The sequence below is a fragment of the Populus nigra genome, chromosome 9 (genome assembly GCF_951802175.1).
Source record: "Populus nigra chromosome 9, ddPopNigr1.1, whole genome shotgun sequence".
Classification (NCBI taxonomy): Eukaryota; Viridiplantae; Streptophyta; class Magnoliopsida; order Malpighiales; family Salicaceae; genus Populus; species Populus nigra.
Window position 1 is genome coordinate 3832241 of NC_084860.1, and position 18760 is coordinate 3851000.

The 18760-nt window shown below is 36.1% G+C and overlaps 1 protein-coding gene and 1 long non-coding RNA gene across 5 annotated transcripts; both read left to right on the forward strand.

Moving 5' to 3' along the window:
- The first annotated feature begins 3084 nt into the window (after positions 1-3084).
- Positions 3085-14437, forward strand: LOC133703386 (mediator of RNA polymerase II transcription subunit 16-like). 4 transcript variants are annotated; one of them, XM_062127867.1, is made up of 16 exons: positions 3085-3653; positions 5141-5209; positions 5442-5530; positions 5709-5821; positions 6041-6142; positions 6601-6691; positions 7221-7808; positions 8138-8756; positions 8913-8992; positions 9153-9235; positions 9973-10209; positions 10617-10788; positions 11040-11563; positions 11827-11925; positions 12197-12565; positions 13621-14437. In XM_062127867.1, exons 1-16 carry the CDS (start codon positions 3370-3372, stop codon positions 13768-13770), a joined length of 3669 nt encoding a protein of 1222 aa, XP_061983851.1. In that variant the 5' UTR covers positions 3085-3369; the 3' UTR covers positions 13771-14437. The 4 variants fall into 4 exon arrangements, with proteins under 4 accessions (XP_061983851.1, XP_061983850.1, XP_061983854.1 ...); XM_062127866.1 differs by having other exon boundaries at positions 3086-3653; positions 11827-12003; XM_062127870.1 differs by lacking the exons at positions 3085-3653; positions 5709-5821 and adding an exon at positions 4597-4615 and having other exon boundaries at positions 6606-6691; positions 11827-12003.
- Positions 14438-14823: 386 nt separating this feature from the next.
- Positions 14824-15989, forward strand: LOC133703545 (uncharacterized). Its single transcript, XR_009843907.1, has 3 exons — positions 14824-15418; positions 15661-15763; positions 15948-15989. It is a non-coding gene; the product is annotated as an uncharacterized LOC133703545 (long non-coding RNA).
- The last annotated feature ends 2771 nt before the right edge of the window (positions 15990-18760 follow it).

Sequence of the window (18760 nt, forward strand, 5' to 3'; positions counted from 1 at the left end):
CTAAGAATATTTGTTTTTCAAAAAGGAAACAACTAGCTCTATTCTCATTCCATTAAATAAAAAATCATAAAATTGGGTAAAAAAATTAGCCCAATTTAACGGAGGTTAGTGCATAGTTATCAAACCCGGCCCGGGGATTGACCCGGCCAAGGGGCTGAGTTCCGGGTTTTATGGGTCAACCTGGATTCACTCGGGTCAACCTGAATCAACTTGGAAAAATTAAAAAATATATATTTAAAGCTTTAATGTTTCATATGAAAAAATTAAAAAAAAATCCATATAAATATAGACTATGCATGTTGTAAATAATGATGTTTTAAAGAATAATTTAAAAAGTTTTTTATCCTACATTGAAAAGATATTATGTTATGTTTTTAAGTTGAAGTATTTAAACCGAAAAAGTTTTTTATCCCACATTGAAAAAATATAACATTTTTTCTTGTGAGCATAAAGTATATATACTGAAGGGCTTCAAATCCCACATTGAAAAGATATTATATTATTCTTTTAAGTTGAAGTATTTAAACCAAAAAGTTTTTTATCCCACATTGAAAAAACATGATTTTTTTCTTATGAACATAGAATATATATATGAAATAACTTCAAATCTCACATTGAAAAAACAACTTTTTCTTGGAAACATATAGTATATATACTAAAAGGTTTCAAATCTCATATTAAAAAAACATAAACTTTTTTCTTTGAAACATAGAGTATATATACTAAAGGATTTCAAATTTCATATTGAAAAAATAAAACACTTTTCTAATATTTATATAACGAGCTTTAAAAAGTATTAATAATCAACTAAAAAATTATGAAAAAGGGGTATAGGATAAAACCACATTTGAAAAAGAAAACTTGGGTCATGGGTCGACCGGGTTCAGGTAGGTCGTTGCACCGGCTAGTTTTTTAGCAAACCCGGACCGGTTCGGCTACCAAGTCTTAAGTCGACCCACCGGGCCGGTTCGGCTTTAATAACTATAGGTTAGTGTGACAAACCTGTAACTTGAGTAATAAAGGCCAAGTCAATCCCGATTAACCTGCCAAATGCACAATTTAGGTTATGAGATTAAGATAACTCGATAGGAAAAAAACAAAGAAAATCTCAAAGCCTGTTAAGAAAAACATTGTCAAATAACTAAAGCTAAAAAGAAAAAATGTATTTTCTTTTAAAAAATAAATGTCAATCTGCGTTCATTTTTCAAACTTGTGACCCAAATCATTAAACCAAAAACATTTCATCTAAAAAAATTGAAAAGCTCAATTCCCAACCAATCGAATATTGAAGGATGAAATTGAATTTTTTTAATTATATAAAAGGATAAAAAAATAACATATACAAGAATGAGGATTGAAATGGAAATAAAAATTAATTTTTATTTTTGATGGAATGGTGAAATTGAAAAGAAAAATCAAATTGAAAAAAAAAACACAAAAGACAAAACACAATAAAAAAGAACAAGGATAAAAATTGAAATAAAAAATAAAAATAATTTTTTGATTGAATAGTTAAATTGAAAAGAAAAATTAATTTAACAAAAGAACATAAAAAGAAAAAAAGAACCAAAAGAAAAAGGATCACATTGAAAAAAAGAATATCATAAACTGAGATTGAAGAATGTAATTAAAAACAAATTAAAATTTTATAAAAGATTCAAGAATAAAAATTAAAAATTAAAAAAATAAAGACCGCAATTAAAATCTTAAAACAACAATAGATAACTCTAAAATGTTGCATGGTAGCACGATTTTTAAAAGAAAAAAGAGAAAAGTAAAGGAGAAAAAAAGGTTATCATCTACAAACCGCACCACTTCTCCAATTATAACAAATTGCAATGCACACCGGCACTTGAATAATTATAACCATGCCAACAACTATACACAACACTTCTCCAAAAAACAAATTGCAATGCACACAACTTGTGAATTGTCATGCCATGAGCATTGAAATTGGTAAACAAAAAAAAGCGAACAAACCAAAGCAATCTAGAACTTTTTTTTGAAAAAAACAGCATGGTTTGCCAAACAAGTTGGAAAAATAATACATGTTGAAAAAGTACTTGAAAAATAGTATAATTTAAATATAATTACGTGTTAAAATATTATTTTATATATAATTGTTATTTGAAATAATGACCGCGTTCCAAAATATGTTTTTTTTTACACAATTACTTTTCAAAATATCTTTATAAAAAATAGCATAATTTAAATATAATTACGTGTTAAAATATTGTTTTATATACAATTGTTACTTGAAATAACAATCATGTCTCAAAATATGTTTTTTTCTACACAACCACTATTCAAACAATAGTTGTTTAGTGAATGTTTCAAAACATTTTCTTTTTACAAATTAATTAACCTAAAAAAAAATTAACCAAACTTTTTATGAAAATCTAATGGCTAAAAGATGGGATTCAAGATCATTGACTAAGAAAGAAATATGAGATAAGGTGACATGACAAGAAAGAGAAATGAAGAAAAAAAAAGAAAGAAAGAACGAGTCACTAGGGATATACCGAAACTCTATTTTTGACACACCCGTTATTATTAGAAAAATCTTAACAAGACAATTCTAATTATTTCTTAGAAAAACACCAAATGAAGTTGCAATAAACTCTAAATTAATCATGAACAAAACCCCTAATAAATTACGATTATATTTGATAGTATTTCAAGGTGCAATTATAATTGTCTCATTGAGATTTTTCTAACGATTTAAATGTATTGAAAATAGAGCTTTGACATGTTTATAATGATCAATTATTTATTGATAATTGAATCTTCATAAAATTTTGAGTTAACTTCTTATACTTGTTATTTAATTATTTAAATTGAAAGGGATTTATTTTTCAGAACTAGCATTATTTATAATAATGATTGTGTTCAATCGTTATTTTTAACCATGGTTATTATAAACTGTGATATTTTTCTAATATTTTTAAACATTTATTATTTTTTAAAATTTGTTATGAAGTCATGTTAGAATTCTAAAATACCCAACACATCCAGCAAACTGTAGGGATTTCTGACATAAGCAAGAACCAAAGAAAGGAAGAAACCTTAAAAAAAAAAAACCTTAACCTTTATCTCTCGCTCTCTTTATCAAGGAACACCTGGAATCTCATTCTCCCATTCTTGTCTCTCTTCTTTGTAAAAAAAAAAACCCCTAAAAAGCCGAAATCCAACAAGAAAATAAGAATAAAAAACCTCAAAATCCAACACTAACCCCACTCCTTATCTCTCTTTCTCTAAACAGTCAGTCATACCTGTCGCCTTCAATTGCGACTTTTACACCCATCACTCTCGAAATTCATCTCTCTCCCTCTCGTAGTATATATAAAGTTTAGATTTGTATTTTTCAAAATGACTTCTTCTTCTTCTAACAAGGAGACAACGGAGGAGGAGCAGACTGCGCCGGAGATTTCGCCTGCCGAAGGTGGTGGAGGTGCTAGTAGTGGAGGAGTGGGGAAGGCTGATCCTGTCAGTAGTGGTGGTGAGGAAGAGAGTGGTGGTGCTGGTGAGAAAGTCGACGATCCAATGGAGGAGGACTCAGTGAGTCCAGCTACTGTGTTTTGTATTAGGCTGAAACAGCCACGGTCTAATTTGCAGCATAAAATGAGTGTGCCTGAGCTTTGTCGCCAATTTAGGTAAAGGTCTTGATGGATAAAGCAGGGTTTTTCATTCTAATTTGAGTGATTTTTGGCTGTTTAGGGTTTGAATTTGTCGTTTTTTAACTGAAATTCGATATGGGCTTGGAGTTTTTTTTGGATTGGCTTCTATTAGGTGGAATTTGAGCTTCTTTTAGACTAATGGAGTGATTTGTGTGATAGTTTTGAGGGTTCTTCAAAGTATTTTTGAAATATGACCAAGTTCCTGGTTCTGAAAGTGAATTTTGGATGAATTCTGTTTTTGAATAAAGATTATGCTATCCAAGTGAATTTTGATGGGATTTGAGTATTTTTTTACCTCGTCGATAGTGCGATTATGGGTTCTTTTATGGTTGGGATTGAGTTTCCTTTGCAAAAATTTCAGTGGTGTGATTATGTCAAGTTAGTTATTATTATTATTTTTTTAAATGGTGCAACTTTTTTATTCAGTCCTTCAAGAGAATTGTGTTTGTGTGCAGAAGAAGTTGTTTAGTGTCTAAAGTTGTTGATTTTAAGTGGAATTCGGTGGAGGTTTACGGTTTTTAGTCGGTTGATTGGAGTGTGGGCTCTTCTTTTTGTGGAAATTGTGTTTTCTCTTCTGCAATTTGAGTTTAGTGTGTTTGTTTTTGGTTATTTTACTTTTCAAAATGTTATGGAATTTGAGTTTCTTATTTGTTTTAATCTCTAGGCACTAATGGTTTTTGCATCTAATCTTTAGATTTCCTGGAGTCCTCGAATTACTAATTTATGCTTTGATTTTGTTGTTTTTGATGCTACCTAGTTTGGTAGTTAGTGTGGGAAGTTGAAGTGAGTTTAGGATGAACGAGAAATGAAGTTTGAGAAAACAGGAGAGAGAAAGAGAGTTTTACAAATGATTAGTGGATGTATACAGGATACAATGAAGTTGATGAAGTGCTGTCAATTAAGAACTATATCATCGAGTTATTCAGTATATGCTAGATGTAAGCTTTCTGTTGGCTGTTGTTAAATATCGACAATCACAATCTTTGCACCTGTATTAGGGTGATTAATCTTTTTATTTCTGCGATGCCTAGTATGAGTATGACATTTTATAGCACAGAAAATAAGGCGGACTATTTGCATTGCCACCAAACAATCTGCCACAGGGGGCAAAAGTAGAACAGAAGGTAGTACAAGAGGAGATCGTAGATTTCACTTGGAGATTTTTTGATGCATCCTTGCTAGTTGCTACCATAGTATATCACTCTTACATTCACTGGCTGTTCTCATCTATTTTAAACTTGAAACCTGATGCCATTACATGCATCACATACCTGTAACCAAATGCAGTTGATATGAGAAATCGTGATTGTTAGAATATGATACTCCTAATATAGATATTGAGATTCTAGTAATGGCTGTCTTAAAAGTAAATGAGGTGTCGTTATTTCAAGCATCTTTCCTTGTCCATTAAAATTCTTTTACTGATCTTTGCCAAATGCTTATTCTAACATTTGTTTTTTCAGTGCTGTTGCTTGGTGTGGCAAGTTGAATGCTATAGCTTGTGCATCAGAAACTTGTGCTAGAATTCCAAGGTCAGTGGATTTTTGCACTTCTAATGTGTTTCAGTCTAATAAGGAGAGCATATGCTTTACATAGTTGCTAATCAGGCTTATAACTTTCAAATGTGCTTGAGAACAAATGTTAAAGCATAACGATGTTTGTTATTGTTTACTATTTAGGGTTCTTCTAATAGGAAAATAAGCTTGTGCCTAGTGTTCATCAATTTATATTTTGATATCATCTTTCACTATATTTTTTTTGTAGCTCCAACGCAAACCCACCATTCTGGATCCCCATTCATGTTGTTATCCCCGAGAGACCGACTGAATGTGCTGTTTTCAATGTCATAGCAGGTATTTTGAGTCACCTTGCATCTTTTACCTTATCTTCCAATTTTTTAGTTTTAATTAGTTATTATGTATGCAGAAATACGTCTATTATATGTTAGATTCTCCATTGATATATTGGTTCCCTCTTCTATTGGGCTCTAATTTCTTAAATCACGAGCTATTGCATTGAATCCCTTGGCAGATTCTCCTCGTGATTCTGTTCAGTTTATTGAATGGTCCCCTACTTCTTACTCTCGTGCATTATTAATTGCTAATTTCCATGGAAGGACAACTATCTGGACTCAGCCTTCTCAAGTAAGCTAACTTGATGGATTTTTGTACCCAAATATATAATAAGAAGATGCCTTGTTACTCTCACTAATGCTTAACTAAGGTTTTCATGTTTTACTCAACTCAAGAGTTTTGGGCTGGCCCTGCATTGGTTTTTTACTCTTTGCTTCTCCGTGTTTATGGCATGCCACTTGCTCAGAATTTTAAAAACTTTTCTTGCTTATTTTTTATCTTGTCATACAGGGTCCATCTAATTTGGTACGTGATGCTAGCTGTTGGCAGCGTGAGCATGAATGGCGGCAGGATATCGCAGTTGTTACTAAATGGCTATCCAGTGTCTCTCCAGTATGTGGTTATTATGTTTCCTGTTATCTGATTCTGAAATTATCCATGTATTTTGCTTTGTATATGTTAGAGAATAATATAAATCATATCTATTGGGTTGAGATGATTATTTGACATGGTATTAAAGTCTTGATGACCAAGTGGTCACGGGTTCGAATCTCATCACCTCTATTTATTTGATAAAAATTAAGCACAAGGTAATGTGAGCCTGTGCAAGTTTCAAGCCCAATAGGCTTTCACTTGAGGGGGTTTGTTAGAGAATAATATAAATCATATCTTGGGACCTCATCTAACAGCTTAAGCTATTAGGTTGAGATGGTTATTTGACAGCATATATGTGGTAGTAATTTGGTATTCATCTGTGCTTTTCAGTTTCCTGGTCAATCTATGTTTGTTTTCAAGTTATGTTGGTATTTGGTTATACTTTCATTGTAGTATGACTTCTCTTAAAAAATCAGTACAGGTGGCTTTCGTCAAAGTCTTGTACTCCCACAAGCTCAAAGTCAGCTTTTGAGGAAAAATTTCTTTCACAACATTCTCAAACTTCAGGTTTGTTTGCTTGATTTCTCTCTGTAAGCATTTTTAGAAGCTCATGTGGGAACTTTAGGACCGGTTCTATTTTTAACAAGTAATTTGTGAAATTGGGGCTGTGCCTTTTGACTAGCAACTTTACATCCAATGAGTTAGATTATTTTGCTGTTGCTTTGAGAAAAACAGGTCAGATTTTTTTTAAAAAATAGCTGTAAATTTAGAATAGTAATTTGGCTGCAGTTTCTGCAATGCTTTTATTCATAATTACATCCATGGCTAACTACTGTATCGTGCATGCTTTTAGAACGATGCAACGAATGACAAGCATAAAAATTTTTAAAGTGAGAAATTTTAATATCTGCCATTTTTTTTATTCGAATGAACTAGTGCTTTTAACAACCTTTAGATGGCTGCTGCTAATGCTAAGTATTGCAAAAATGGTGATGATACTTTTGGTCATCTGTTCTTTCCACTATTGAAGAACTTCCACCTGACTGATGTAACAGCATCAAGACCATCACTGACGTGCTTTCTCAATTTCTTACAGCTCGATGGCCAAATTTCCTTTGTGTTTGTTCTGTTTTCTCATCGGGTTCTGTTCAACTTCATTGGTCCCCTGGCCAGAATAATACATCACCAAAGTGGTTTAGCACGAGCAAAGGACTCTTGGGTGCTGGCCCTAGTGGGATTATGGCTGCTGATGCTATTATAACAGACAGTGGCGCAATGCATGTTGCAGGTGTTCCAATTGTCAATCCTTCAACTGTTGTTGTTTGGGAGGTTACTCCTGGCCCTGGAAATGGATTTCAAGCAACTCCAATGGCAAGTGTTGGCAATGGGGTCCCACCTTCAGTTAAGCCACCCAATTGGTCAGGTTTTGCTCCTCTGGCTGCATATTTATTCAGCTGGCAAGAGCATCTGATGTCTGAAGTAAAGCAAGGGAAAAAGCAGATGGATGAAGATTTCACAGACACCATCACACTTCATTGTTCGCCAGTTTCAAATTTTTCTGCATATGTGAGTCCTGAGGCCGCAGCTCAATCTGCAGCAACTACTACCTGGGGTTCTGGAGTCAGTGCTGTTGCTTTTGATCCAACTCGTGGTGGCTCCGTGATTGCAGTTGTTATAGTTGAGGGTACCTATCAGTATTCTGACTTGCAATTTTAGTTTTTGCCAGTTCCATGTTTTTCCATAACAAATCCTCTTTTAGCGTGTGCATGCGTGTTTGTGTGTGTTTATATGATTGGTGTGATTATGCTTGTGCAACAGTTTCTTGGGCTCTCTTTCTTCCTCAACTTAAATTTATCCTTGTACTAATAGAGAGATGCGAGGCCTAACTTTCATGTTTGAGTCAGTTGAAAGAGATGTGAGGCCTAACTTTCATGTTTGAGTCAGTTGAATATCCCTTTATCTGCCTACAATTATCTGGATTCCATATGTCAATAACTGATTTTACACACGCAGGACAGTATATGTCCCCTTATGATCCAGATGAGGGTCCTTTAATCACAGGATGGAGGGTGCAACGCTGGGAATCATCTGTTCAACCTGTAGTTCTTCATCCAATATTTGGAAATCCCACTTCTGGTTTTGGTGGGCAGGCACCAATGCAAACTGTATGGGTGTCCAAAGTGGATACAAGCATACCTCCAACAAATGATTTCAAAAATTACCAACCAGCTGCTGCAGGACCAATCTCTGATGTAAGAAAGACATCTGATTCTGGTGCTGAGAAGACAAAGAGAGTCATCTTTGATCCCTCTGATCTGCCCAGTGATGTTAGAACACTTACTCGAATTGTTTATTCTGCTCATGGTGGCGAGATTGCTGTTGCTTTTCTGGGGGGTGGAGTTCACATTTTCTCTGGGACAAACTTCACACTAGTTGACAACCACCAGATTAATGTTGGATCTACAATTGCTGCTCCTGCCTTCTCTTCCACAAGCTGCTGCTCAGCTTCAGTTTGGCACGACACTAGTAAGGATCGCACTGTATTGAAGATAATTCGTGTTCTTCCTCCTGCTGTTCCAAGCAGTCAGGCGAAGGCTAACTCAGCATTCTGGGAACGTGCTATTGCTGAGAGGTATGTGGCAAGAGTCATTTGTTGGGAAATACTTTGGAAGTCCGCATATTAGTGGTTATGGACATTTCCTTTGGCTAGAAATTAGATGAAGGTTCAATTTGCAGATAATCTCAACACTCTACATGGTCATACTGATATTGAGTTTTGCCAGAGCAGGTTTTGGTGGAGCCTTTTGGTTGGAGTTGATTGGTGGGATGCTGTTGGCTGTACACAGAGTGCTGCTGAGGATGGCATTGGTAAGAATAATTAGATTCTCTGGTATTATTGTGGTTTATGAAAAAGAAAATATATTGATGAACAATGTCTTTTCAAGGATTCCTATTTAAGATTTCCTTGCAAATAACACAAATCCTTGGGTGACATCTTCTGCTGATCTGGTTCTTTGTTTCCTTTCAGTTTCACTTAACAGTGTGATTGCTGTCTTGGATGCGGATTTTCATTCTCTTCCCACTTCGCAGCACAGACAGCAGTATGGTTCTGTATGTTTTTCTGCACTATTGCCATTGCACCCCTATTTCTTTTAAGATAATCTATGATTCTGATAATTGGAATGACAATATTGAACAAAGGCATCCAATATTTTTATAATTGCAGTTCATTTGCCTGAAATTTCCCATGTCAAAATCTTTTTGTTATTTGTTTGGAAATAGTCTGCCATGGTGGTCTTTATTTTCCTTTTCCTTTTCTTTTTCAAAATCAATTATATTTTCTAGAGTGAGCAAGGGCATCTAGAATAATTGACTTGTAGAAAAGTTGACGTGGACTGGATGTAGAATGGGTTGTGGAAATTGAGGTGGTTAGAAACTTAGAAATTTACTGTGCCCTCCGTGGATCCTCAAGTTAGAGTTCTTGAAACCAGAAAAAAAGAGGAATATGCAAAGCTGCACATATGAAAATTACATTTAGCGATCATCTGCTTCTAACCAAATAAACCATGTTCTTACATAAGGTGTGGCATGTAACATGTGTTAAGAGCACACAGTTTATTGTCACACATTATAACCCAAAAATGCCACGCAAGACATGAATCACAATCAAATAAGGAAACAAGATACGCTAACATACCTTAATTCTGATTTCTCTTAATTAACCAATTGCACAGGTACCTTTTCCTTTTCCTTTAAGTTTGTTGTGACAATTCAAAGCACATGTTACCTGTCCCAGGTTCTAGAATGCCCTGATTAGGTAAGGTAAACTTGTTTTTTTAATGATGCAGAGTCTGGACAGAATAAAATGTAGACTGCTGGAAGGTACAAATGCTCAGGAGGTTAGGGCAATGGTTCTTGACATGCAAGCTAGGTTGCTGCTTGATATGTTGGGCAGAGGCATTGAGTCAGCTTTGATAAATCCTTCAGCATTAGTACCTGAACCATGGCAGGCTTCTGGCGAGACATTATCTGGCATCGACCCCGAAGCAATGACAGTTGAGCCAAACCTTGTTCCGAGCATTCAGGTATGCTTTTATCTCTTTATTGTCTCATGTTAAATTTTGGTTCCTGTTGAAGTTGTGAGTGTAGTACTGAAGATCTACTGATACCCCCAATATGAGGCTTCATCAAGATCTGATTGCCTGCGATGTGGTGCTTATATTTCTACATGCTAATGATAAACCTGATATTTTCAATGTGTTAATGATGGTTGCATTGCTTGGGCCATACAGTGGCTTTTTATGGCCTAGAATCTGATTCCTGAACCAGCAATATATTTGTCACCTTCTAGGCTTGCCAGTCTGCTGTATCCAAGCACTCAGATTGTGCTTGTTGAATATTTCCCTGCCTCCTGTCAGCTCAAACATATGTCCTATGTTGATGCAGGTTTACTGATTTGATGATTTTCTCTAACCATGAGAATTTCGTGCAGGCTTATGTTGATGCAGTTCTTGATCTAGCTTCACATTTTATCACACGTCTAAGGCGTTATGCAAGTTTCTGTCGCACACTGGCTAGTCATGCTGTTACAGCAGGCACAGGCAGTAACCGCAATATGGTGACTAGTCCTACTCAAAGTTCAGCGTCTCCTGCGCCAAGTCAGGGTTAGTATGCAGTGTCTAGTATTCTGATACATAAAGGGGAGACCTTTATTCAATAATTTGTGCTTACTAAAGTTATGCGGTGTTGGCTTCAAAAGCTGATGAAGTGCCTGCAATTTGATCTTTACTGATTAAGAGGTTACTGCCACAGTTGCTGGGGAAATGTCTCCAGAAGATCTTGTATATTTCTTCTCTCTTCTGCTCTCTCTGGGTTATTGTGATCAACACTCTGTTTTTTATTACATTTTCTCCAGGTGGTCAAAGTGGCTCTACAAGTTCCACTGGAAGCACTCAGATGCAAGCTTGGGTTCAAGGTGCCATTGCTAAGATTAGTAGCACGACTGATGGAGTGACCGGTTCAATTCCGAATCCCATAAGTGGTCCATCTTCTGTTATGCCGATAAGCATTAACACTGGAACTTTTCCTGGAACACCAGCAGTTAGGCTCATTGGTGACTGCCATTTCCTCCGCAGATTATGCCAGCTCCTGCTTTTCTGTTTTTTCTTTCGCCGAACTCAACTACCTCGCTTTGTCGGAAGTGCACAGAGAAATTCAACTGATACAAATGTGCAAAAACCTCAGTCTGGTGCTCCTGGCAAAGTGGAGGAGATCAACACTGTTTCTTCAAAGCCAGCACCAGCTATGGTCAGGTCGGATGAAGGTCAGACAGCTCGAGGTGGTCAAGTAATGCCTGGAGCTAAACCAGTCGAAGATGGACCTGCTGGTAGGCACAGAGTAGGCAGTGGCAATGCTGGCCAAGGATACAGTTTTGAAGAGGTACATACTGGTGCTCTTTAATTCCTTCTAGGCTTCACATGTTATGAACAATCTTCATTAGATTTTTGGTTGCCTGTCTGGCTAAATATATTCTTTCTGGTGTACGAATGGAGAAAAAGCTGCTTAACTTCCATGACAATCACTGTCTTTGGGCATCCAAAAAGTTTCTGATAATTCTATTGGTTAAGGAATTAATTAATCAATCAGCAGAGGTGCCCTCGTGCCCTAGATTCAGATAAAGGCTCATTCATTGCCTCGTGCAGGTGAAGGTCCTTTTCCGCATTCTCATGGATCTTTGTCGGCGAACAGCAACTCTGGCACACCCATTGCCGGTTTCTCAAGTAGGAAGCAGCAATATCCAGGTGCGGTTGCATTATATTGATGGCAATTATACAGTATTGCCAGAGGTTGTAGAAGCATCTCTTGGCCCACATATGCAGGTATCCATGCTTATGATATAATCTTGTAAATGACCCTAAGGAGGTTTCAAAGTAATTTTCCCTAAGGAGGTTTCAAAGTAATTTTTTTTCCTTTTTCATAGGGATAAACCTCCCCATGCTTTTCTTTCTTCCCTTTCTTGACAAAACGACTGTTTTGTTGACTTTATGTTAAATTTTGTTATGAAATCCACAGAACATGCCACGGCCTAGAGGTGCAGATGCTGCTGGTCTGTTACTACGAGAGTTAGAACTCCACCCTCCATCTGAAGAGTGGCACAGGCGCAATATGTTTGGTGGACCCTGGTCTGATGCTGAGGATATGGGTTCAGATGATACTCTGAAGCTTAACTCAGATCCACTTGATTTCAGCTCACTCGAAAACTGTGATGTTTATTACGGTGCTCATGGCTTATGGCCAAGGAAGCGCAGACTGTCTGAAAGAGATGCAGCTTTTGGCTTGAACACTTCTGTTGGCCTGGGAGCTTATCTTGGCATAATGGGATCTCGAAGAGATGTTGTTACTGCGATGTGGAAGACTGGTCTTGAAGGTGTTTGGTACAAGGTCTCTCTCCATTTTTCTCCTCTCTCTCTGATTTGAATTTTTCTGCTATTCAGCCTTCTTGTTCTGTAGGATCACTGAATTCAAAAGAAAATCCAATTTTATGTCATTGGTAGGTTTTATGTCAAGTGTCTCAAAGAAGGTAGGTACTCAACACAATTAAGCCTTGAAGTGAATTTAGTTGTGGCAAGCTATGAGAATTTATTCCCCTGCTCTGCCCTATTTACTGCCATATCCACAATGTGCTTAAAACCCAATTTCTTTTAATACCTACTTAGTTGTTCCCTAATCCTGTTCGGTGCACCCAAGAGTGTTCATAGTACATGGATAGTCCCACCAAGGAATTCCTCGAGTTAAGAATCTCTTTCTTTGGTAAGCATGAAGTGGAAGACATCTAGTTGGCTGTAAATGCATCGTGCAATTTAATTCCTGTCCAAGTGCATCTTGTTTTAAGGAAACCAACAATCATCCCTCTGCATCATCTTTTTTTCTTATCTTTAATGATCTATCATTATTGGACATGCATAATCCGTAAATCCACTCTAATATGGATGTTTCTTTAGAGGTTTTGGTATTAATGACATCATTGGAGATATATGATGGTGTTGAATTGATATCGGCAGCTGAAAAATGCTTATAGATAATCTGTGAGAGGTACTCCCCAACTCACATAAAAGTAGGACCCACCATGATAATCACTCGCGGTTCCCACTTTAATGCGAGTGAAGGAGTAGTACTCTTGTATCTCTTCTTGGACATGGGAATGAATAGTCAAGAGGTGATCATTAGGTTTTTGTTTTTGTGGTTCATAAGATAGGAATGATCTGACGTTCTTTTCAATTTAATTCTGGTTCTATGGAATGAAACATACGAACTGTTTAGCTTATGACAAGGTATCTTTCTCTTGCATAATATGTTCCTACCTGAGATAGCATACTTTATCCATACTATTTTTTCTTTTTTCTTTTACCATATCACCAATCTTATGTTTATTTTGTTGCCAATTCCATTCCATGCTCTGCACGTGTTTCTACGTAACATCATTGCTATTAATGCAGTGTATAAGATGTTTGCGGCAGACTTCAGCATTTGCTTCCACAGGTGCTGCGGCAAACCCACCTAACCAAAATGAAAGAGAGGCTTGGTGGATCAGCCATTGGGCTTACGGCTGTCCGATGTGTGGGGGTACATGGGTTCGAGTTGTATAGACGAGGCTGGGATTGCAAATGTTAACCAGATGCGCCTCTTTCTATTTCTTGACAATCAATTCAAGGCTGTGCGTGCATAACTTAGCTGATTCTTGACTGCTAAGCACAAGATGATGCAGACTTGGGGCATTTGTAGGTTAAAAAATAAAACCCTTTTGATAGTATATGATGTGTTTCTTTTTCTTAGTTGCTGGTTGGAGCTTGGAAGTAAAAAAGAGGACCGTAGCCCTACAAGATTGGAAATTCAACCGTGATCCAAGATGGGAGGCAAAACTACTTCGCATGCTTCCTCTGCATCAGCTATCTGGTGTTTATTTTAATTTATTCAGCTCGTCTGCAATATTTTTGGAAGGATGGAAGGGAAGGCTTCGGGGTATGTTGCAGGACAGCTCCATTAGTGATGGTTCCCAGTATTTCCATAACTTTTGCTTAATAATGAACAATTGATCAGGATAGGGATTTTTACTTGTAAATACAACAGATCCAGGTTTGCTAGGTACAACATTAATCATTTAGTTTGGATCCCATGGTTTTCAAGTAAATTATTTTAACAGAACAAAAGTTGTCTTTGATCTTGCCTTCTTGTTAATGTAAAAGAAGTATGTATGTAACAGCTGAAAGCTTATAAACCGTAGCATTTTGAATTAATTATCAAATATTTTTACAATTTTATCTACTCTTAGTTGAATTTAAATGGAGATAATCCCAAGTACACGAACTTTTATTAAATAGTTTTCAAATTATTTGGATATTGTATTGGGACAGAAAAGATAAGAGTTTATTGTTTTTACTTTTGTTTTACATGTCTTAATAGGATAAGTTTGCAATTAGAAGTTTTTTATATGAATATTTTAGAAATAAAAATATTATATATGAAACATGTCTTTTATATACCTTATATTTCTAAATTATACCAAGATAAATTTACTTTTATGTATATTTATTTAACTAAATATATCTATGTTTACATTATCTTCGTCTCAATATCTAATTACATTTGTATCCACATTGTCTTATGGTCGTCATTTTAGAAATGAAACGACACCGTATAAGCAAATCAATTTCATTCCGGTGTCTTCTACAACTTCTCCTTCCCTCCCTCCTCCCTGTGCTTGCTTGCTGTTCTTCTATTCTTCTTCTCTCCTCTTCATTGGCAAAATCTCAAACAAAACTCTCAAATAATAATTCAACAAGAACAAAATCACGAGGAGCACACCTCCAGCAACTCAATCACTAGCCTTTCGTGTTATGCGATTATGTCAACCTTCATTCCTCGTCGACACCGCTCTCCTTCTTGACCCCTCCGATCTCATCGTCGGTGAAGACATCTTCGAAGACCCTGTTTTCTCCACTCACCTCCCTCTACTCATCAAATCCCACCTCTCCGACTCCTCTGATCTTAGTTACCGCTCTCGATTCCTCCTCCATTCTTCCTTCGATTCCTTCGGTCTCTCTGGCCTCCCCGTCCTCCCTCAGTCCTTCGGGTCCCACTCCTCCCCCCTCTCTCTAAAATTTCTCCTTTTCTCTTGCTAAAACTATCCTTTTTTATTTTTTTGGGCGTATGGCTATTTATTTGGGAGAGATGTGTTGTAGTTACATTAGCATTAATAAAAGTTATAATTTTGAAGTTAGAGATGATATAATTAAGGTTAGTCAATCTCTTAATTACTATATTGTGATTTTGAGAGACAAAGGATTTTACTATTACATTCCTCAAAAGCACCGGTCGAATCGATTCGAGCCAGTGGTCGTTATGATTTTATTGTTGAACATGATGTGAAAGAACTCGGAGCTCATATGTGAATTTTTCTTTTTAATCTAATGCGCGCGCGCGATGCACATACAGTGGTTTTGTTGTTTGATGGTAGTGTGTGGTGTTGTGATCTGTAGGTTGGTTTGTACTGCATTGTATAGTGATGGTAATGGTGAAAGGAAGTATCTTCCGCAGTTTTTCAAGTTTATTGTTGCTAATTCGCTTTCACGTAGGACTAAGGTATGTTTCTTGTGCAGAGAATGTGTGAACGGTGTCATTAAATTTAAATGATTGCGTGTGGTTAGTACTAGAGGCAGTGTTGCTTTGCTGCTTTGTGTTTTCAGAAACTTCCGGGCATGTTTCGGTTGATTGTTTTTGGATTTTTATTCTAATATTTGTTTTTGTGCTGTTATTTCTTTGGCAGGTCCGCGTTGTCAAGGTAATGTTCAGCTTTTTTCTACTGTAAGTGAAGATCCTGTCTAGATAAACATGTGATGCTTTTAGATTTTGTGAATGAATATAGGAGTAAATGAAATGAACACAAACACGTTACCAGTTTCAGTATTACAAGTTCTTTCTTGAATGTGCAACAACGAATAAAATTTTAGTTCTCTCTTTCTTGTTGTTGAAATAACGAATGTCTAACGTGGGGGCTAGTACGTGGATGATGCAAGTTTTATTTAGGTAGCTCTGATGAAAGAGAGCTGTGTTAAGTGCCGACATGGTCTTAGACATGTTAATCCTGGATAGGTGCAAGCTAAAATTAGCTTCATTGTAATGTGAAGACCCTTTATGCAATAGTATTTTTTTACTTGAAACTGTCCAGTTATTCTACTTTTGACTTTTGAGTCTTGACCTAAGGTCAATTTACTATTGTGGTATCGATTTGTATGGTTTATTCAGCTCGGCTGAGCTCACTAGTCTTTCTTGCTTAACAATTCTATAATTAATAATGATTCTTCTAAGTTTTTCGAAATACTTTCTAAATTAAGTTGGCATAATTTAGATATATTGTATATACAATGACCAAGTTTTATAATAAGGGGTGTTTGTGTATGTTTCACATTTTGTTTATCCTTCCTATAAATGCTGCTTCTTGTATCTCAAGAAACTACATACTAGTTGGAGGCATGCATTGAGAGTCACACAAATACAAATCTTTATATGGACCAAGTTGAGTTTGAGCCTGCTCCAAATTGGAGTGCAAAAATTCTAAAAGCTGATTAACAAAAATCTGAGGATGATTCTCCATCCAGGTGTGTAACAGATGTATCATTTGGGATATCTTTCCTCAACTCAACAAATTGTATTCTTCATTTCATTTTCATTGCATGTAATTGCATTTTCTCATGAACTTTCAGAATCTTGAGTGATACTGATGTTGTCAAACCCTTAATCTTTTCTACCATTGATCATATGCTGCTGACAGGGAAATATTCAAGCCACCTGTCCTTGTTACATCTGATGGAGGAATTCACAACTATCTTTACCCTTTGTCATTGTCTTTGCATGGTTCACACACAGCAATGTTCTTGGTAAGCTTCGGATAACATGGCGCACAAATTTAGGTGAACCCGGTTGCTTACAGACACAGCAAATACTTGGCACTGGGAGCGTGTTGCTATGGTAGTGAAAAAAATAAGGAAGCTTCATTTCCATGTTGACATGCCATCACTTACTGAAAGGAACGTTTGTCTAGAGTTTCATTTATTTTAATATTTTGTTATACCCTGCATCTTATCTGTTCACTTGCTGTATTAATTTACTCATACATCATGATATGGTTGTCCATGGAAGCATGTTAAAATTGGTGGCATGACTCTGCTTTGGCTTTCCTTTTTGTGTTGCTTATGTTATGAACCTTAGGTTAGCAAATAGTCAATTTAGTTTGCACATAACATTTTCAAGAACTGCTGCACCACATAATCAATCTGCACTATAGCTTTTTATATAATTTTAGTGGTGAGTGCAAATATGCCTTCCAGTTAATGGTTCATGAGCTAAATAGAGTAGGATGAAAACAGAATTGTTGCAATTCAATAAAAAACTTGCAGCCAAATTGCCACCAATGCTGCTTTTAGGATTCTATTCAGATATTATGCGCATTCATGGACATTTTCCTTGTGTCCACCCATGTATAGGACACATGTATAGATATATTGCTTCATAATTGTAATTAGCATCTGGGAATTTTCTTCTGCAGCCCACCATGCCTAAGGAGATTGAGTTGCATGTTGTGGAGGTTCCATCTGTCATCAACTTGGATAGACCATTTTTGGTGATTCCAGTTCTATTTTTGGTATTTTAATAAGTAATTTAGTGGCAGATAGAATTCATCCTTTTTGTCATGCATTTTCAAGTTCACCATATAATTTCCTTTACCAAATTTCATTTTCCAAATGTTGCTTTTTATGAACTTTTTGACAGTTTGAATTGTTTGATTTGGAAACTGGAGTCTGCTTTATTCAGGTACACTTGAATCTCTCAAACCAGACAGATAGAGAGTTGTTTTTTTTTTTTTTAAGTTTGATTGTCACACGATACGCATGATGAGAAGGCTGTTATGATCAATGGTCTCCAGACAATGGTAACATTTCTATTGAGCTTCAAAGAGTCTCCTTCACTAAGGCTGACCTTATTTTTAGTGCCACATTTTGCTAGATACATTTTTTCGGCTTAAGATGTGCATGTGCTCAAATGAAACTCACCTATGAAGTATTGCTGTTTGTCATGACAACTTGTCATTGAATCATCATGAGAAATTTATAGGTTTGAGCAGCGCAGCTGAACTATTTATTTTGTTACTTAGTGCAAGCAAACAGCAGCTTGCTCTATTTGTGTTTGTTTTCTGAATTAAGGGTGTGGGTTAGGATACAGGATAAATTGCATGATCTGAGTTGATGAAATATTCAAGGAACTCATATAGTTGTAAAGGATCTTCTATGTTTTGATTATTGATTTTTTAAAATATACAAGAGTCCTGGTTTTTTTTTTTGGACTGATTTGTGGTATGACCCCTGATCTTAGGAATTATCCCAGTTGGAAGCATTTGGGCATTTTCACGTGGTATATAGAATAATTGTGATCTGTAAATTCTACACTGATTTAGTTTCTGGTGCTGGATGTCTCTTTTTTGCAAGTAAATTTATTTTGTTTATTCTGCATGTCTTTGTGCAAGGAACCTTTACAGTGCATTATTTTAATGACAGTTCGCTCAAAAAAGAATTCATATTCTTC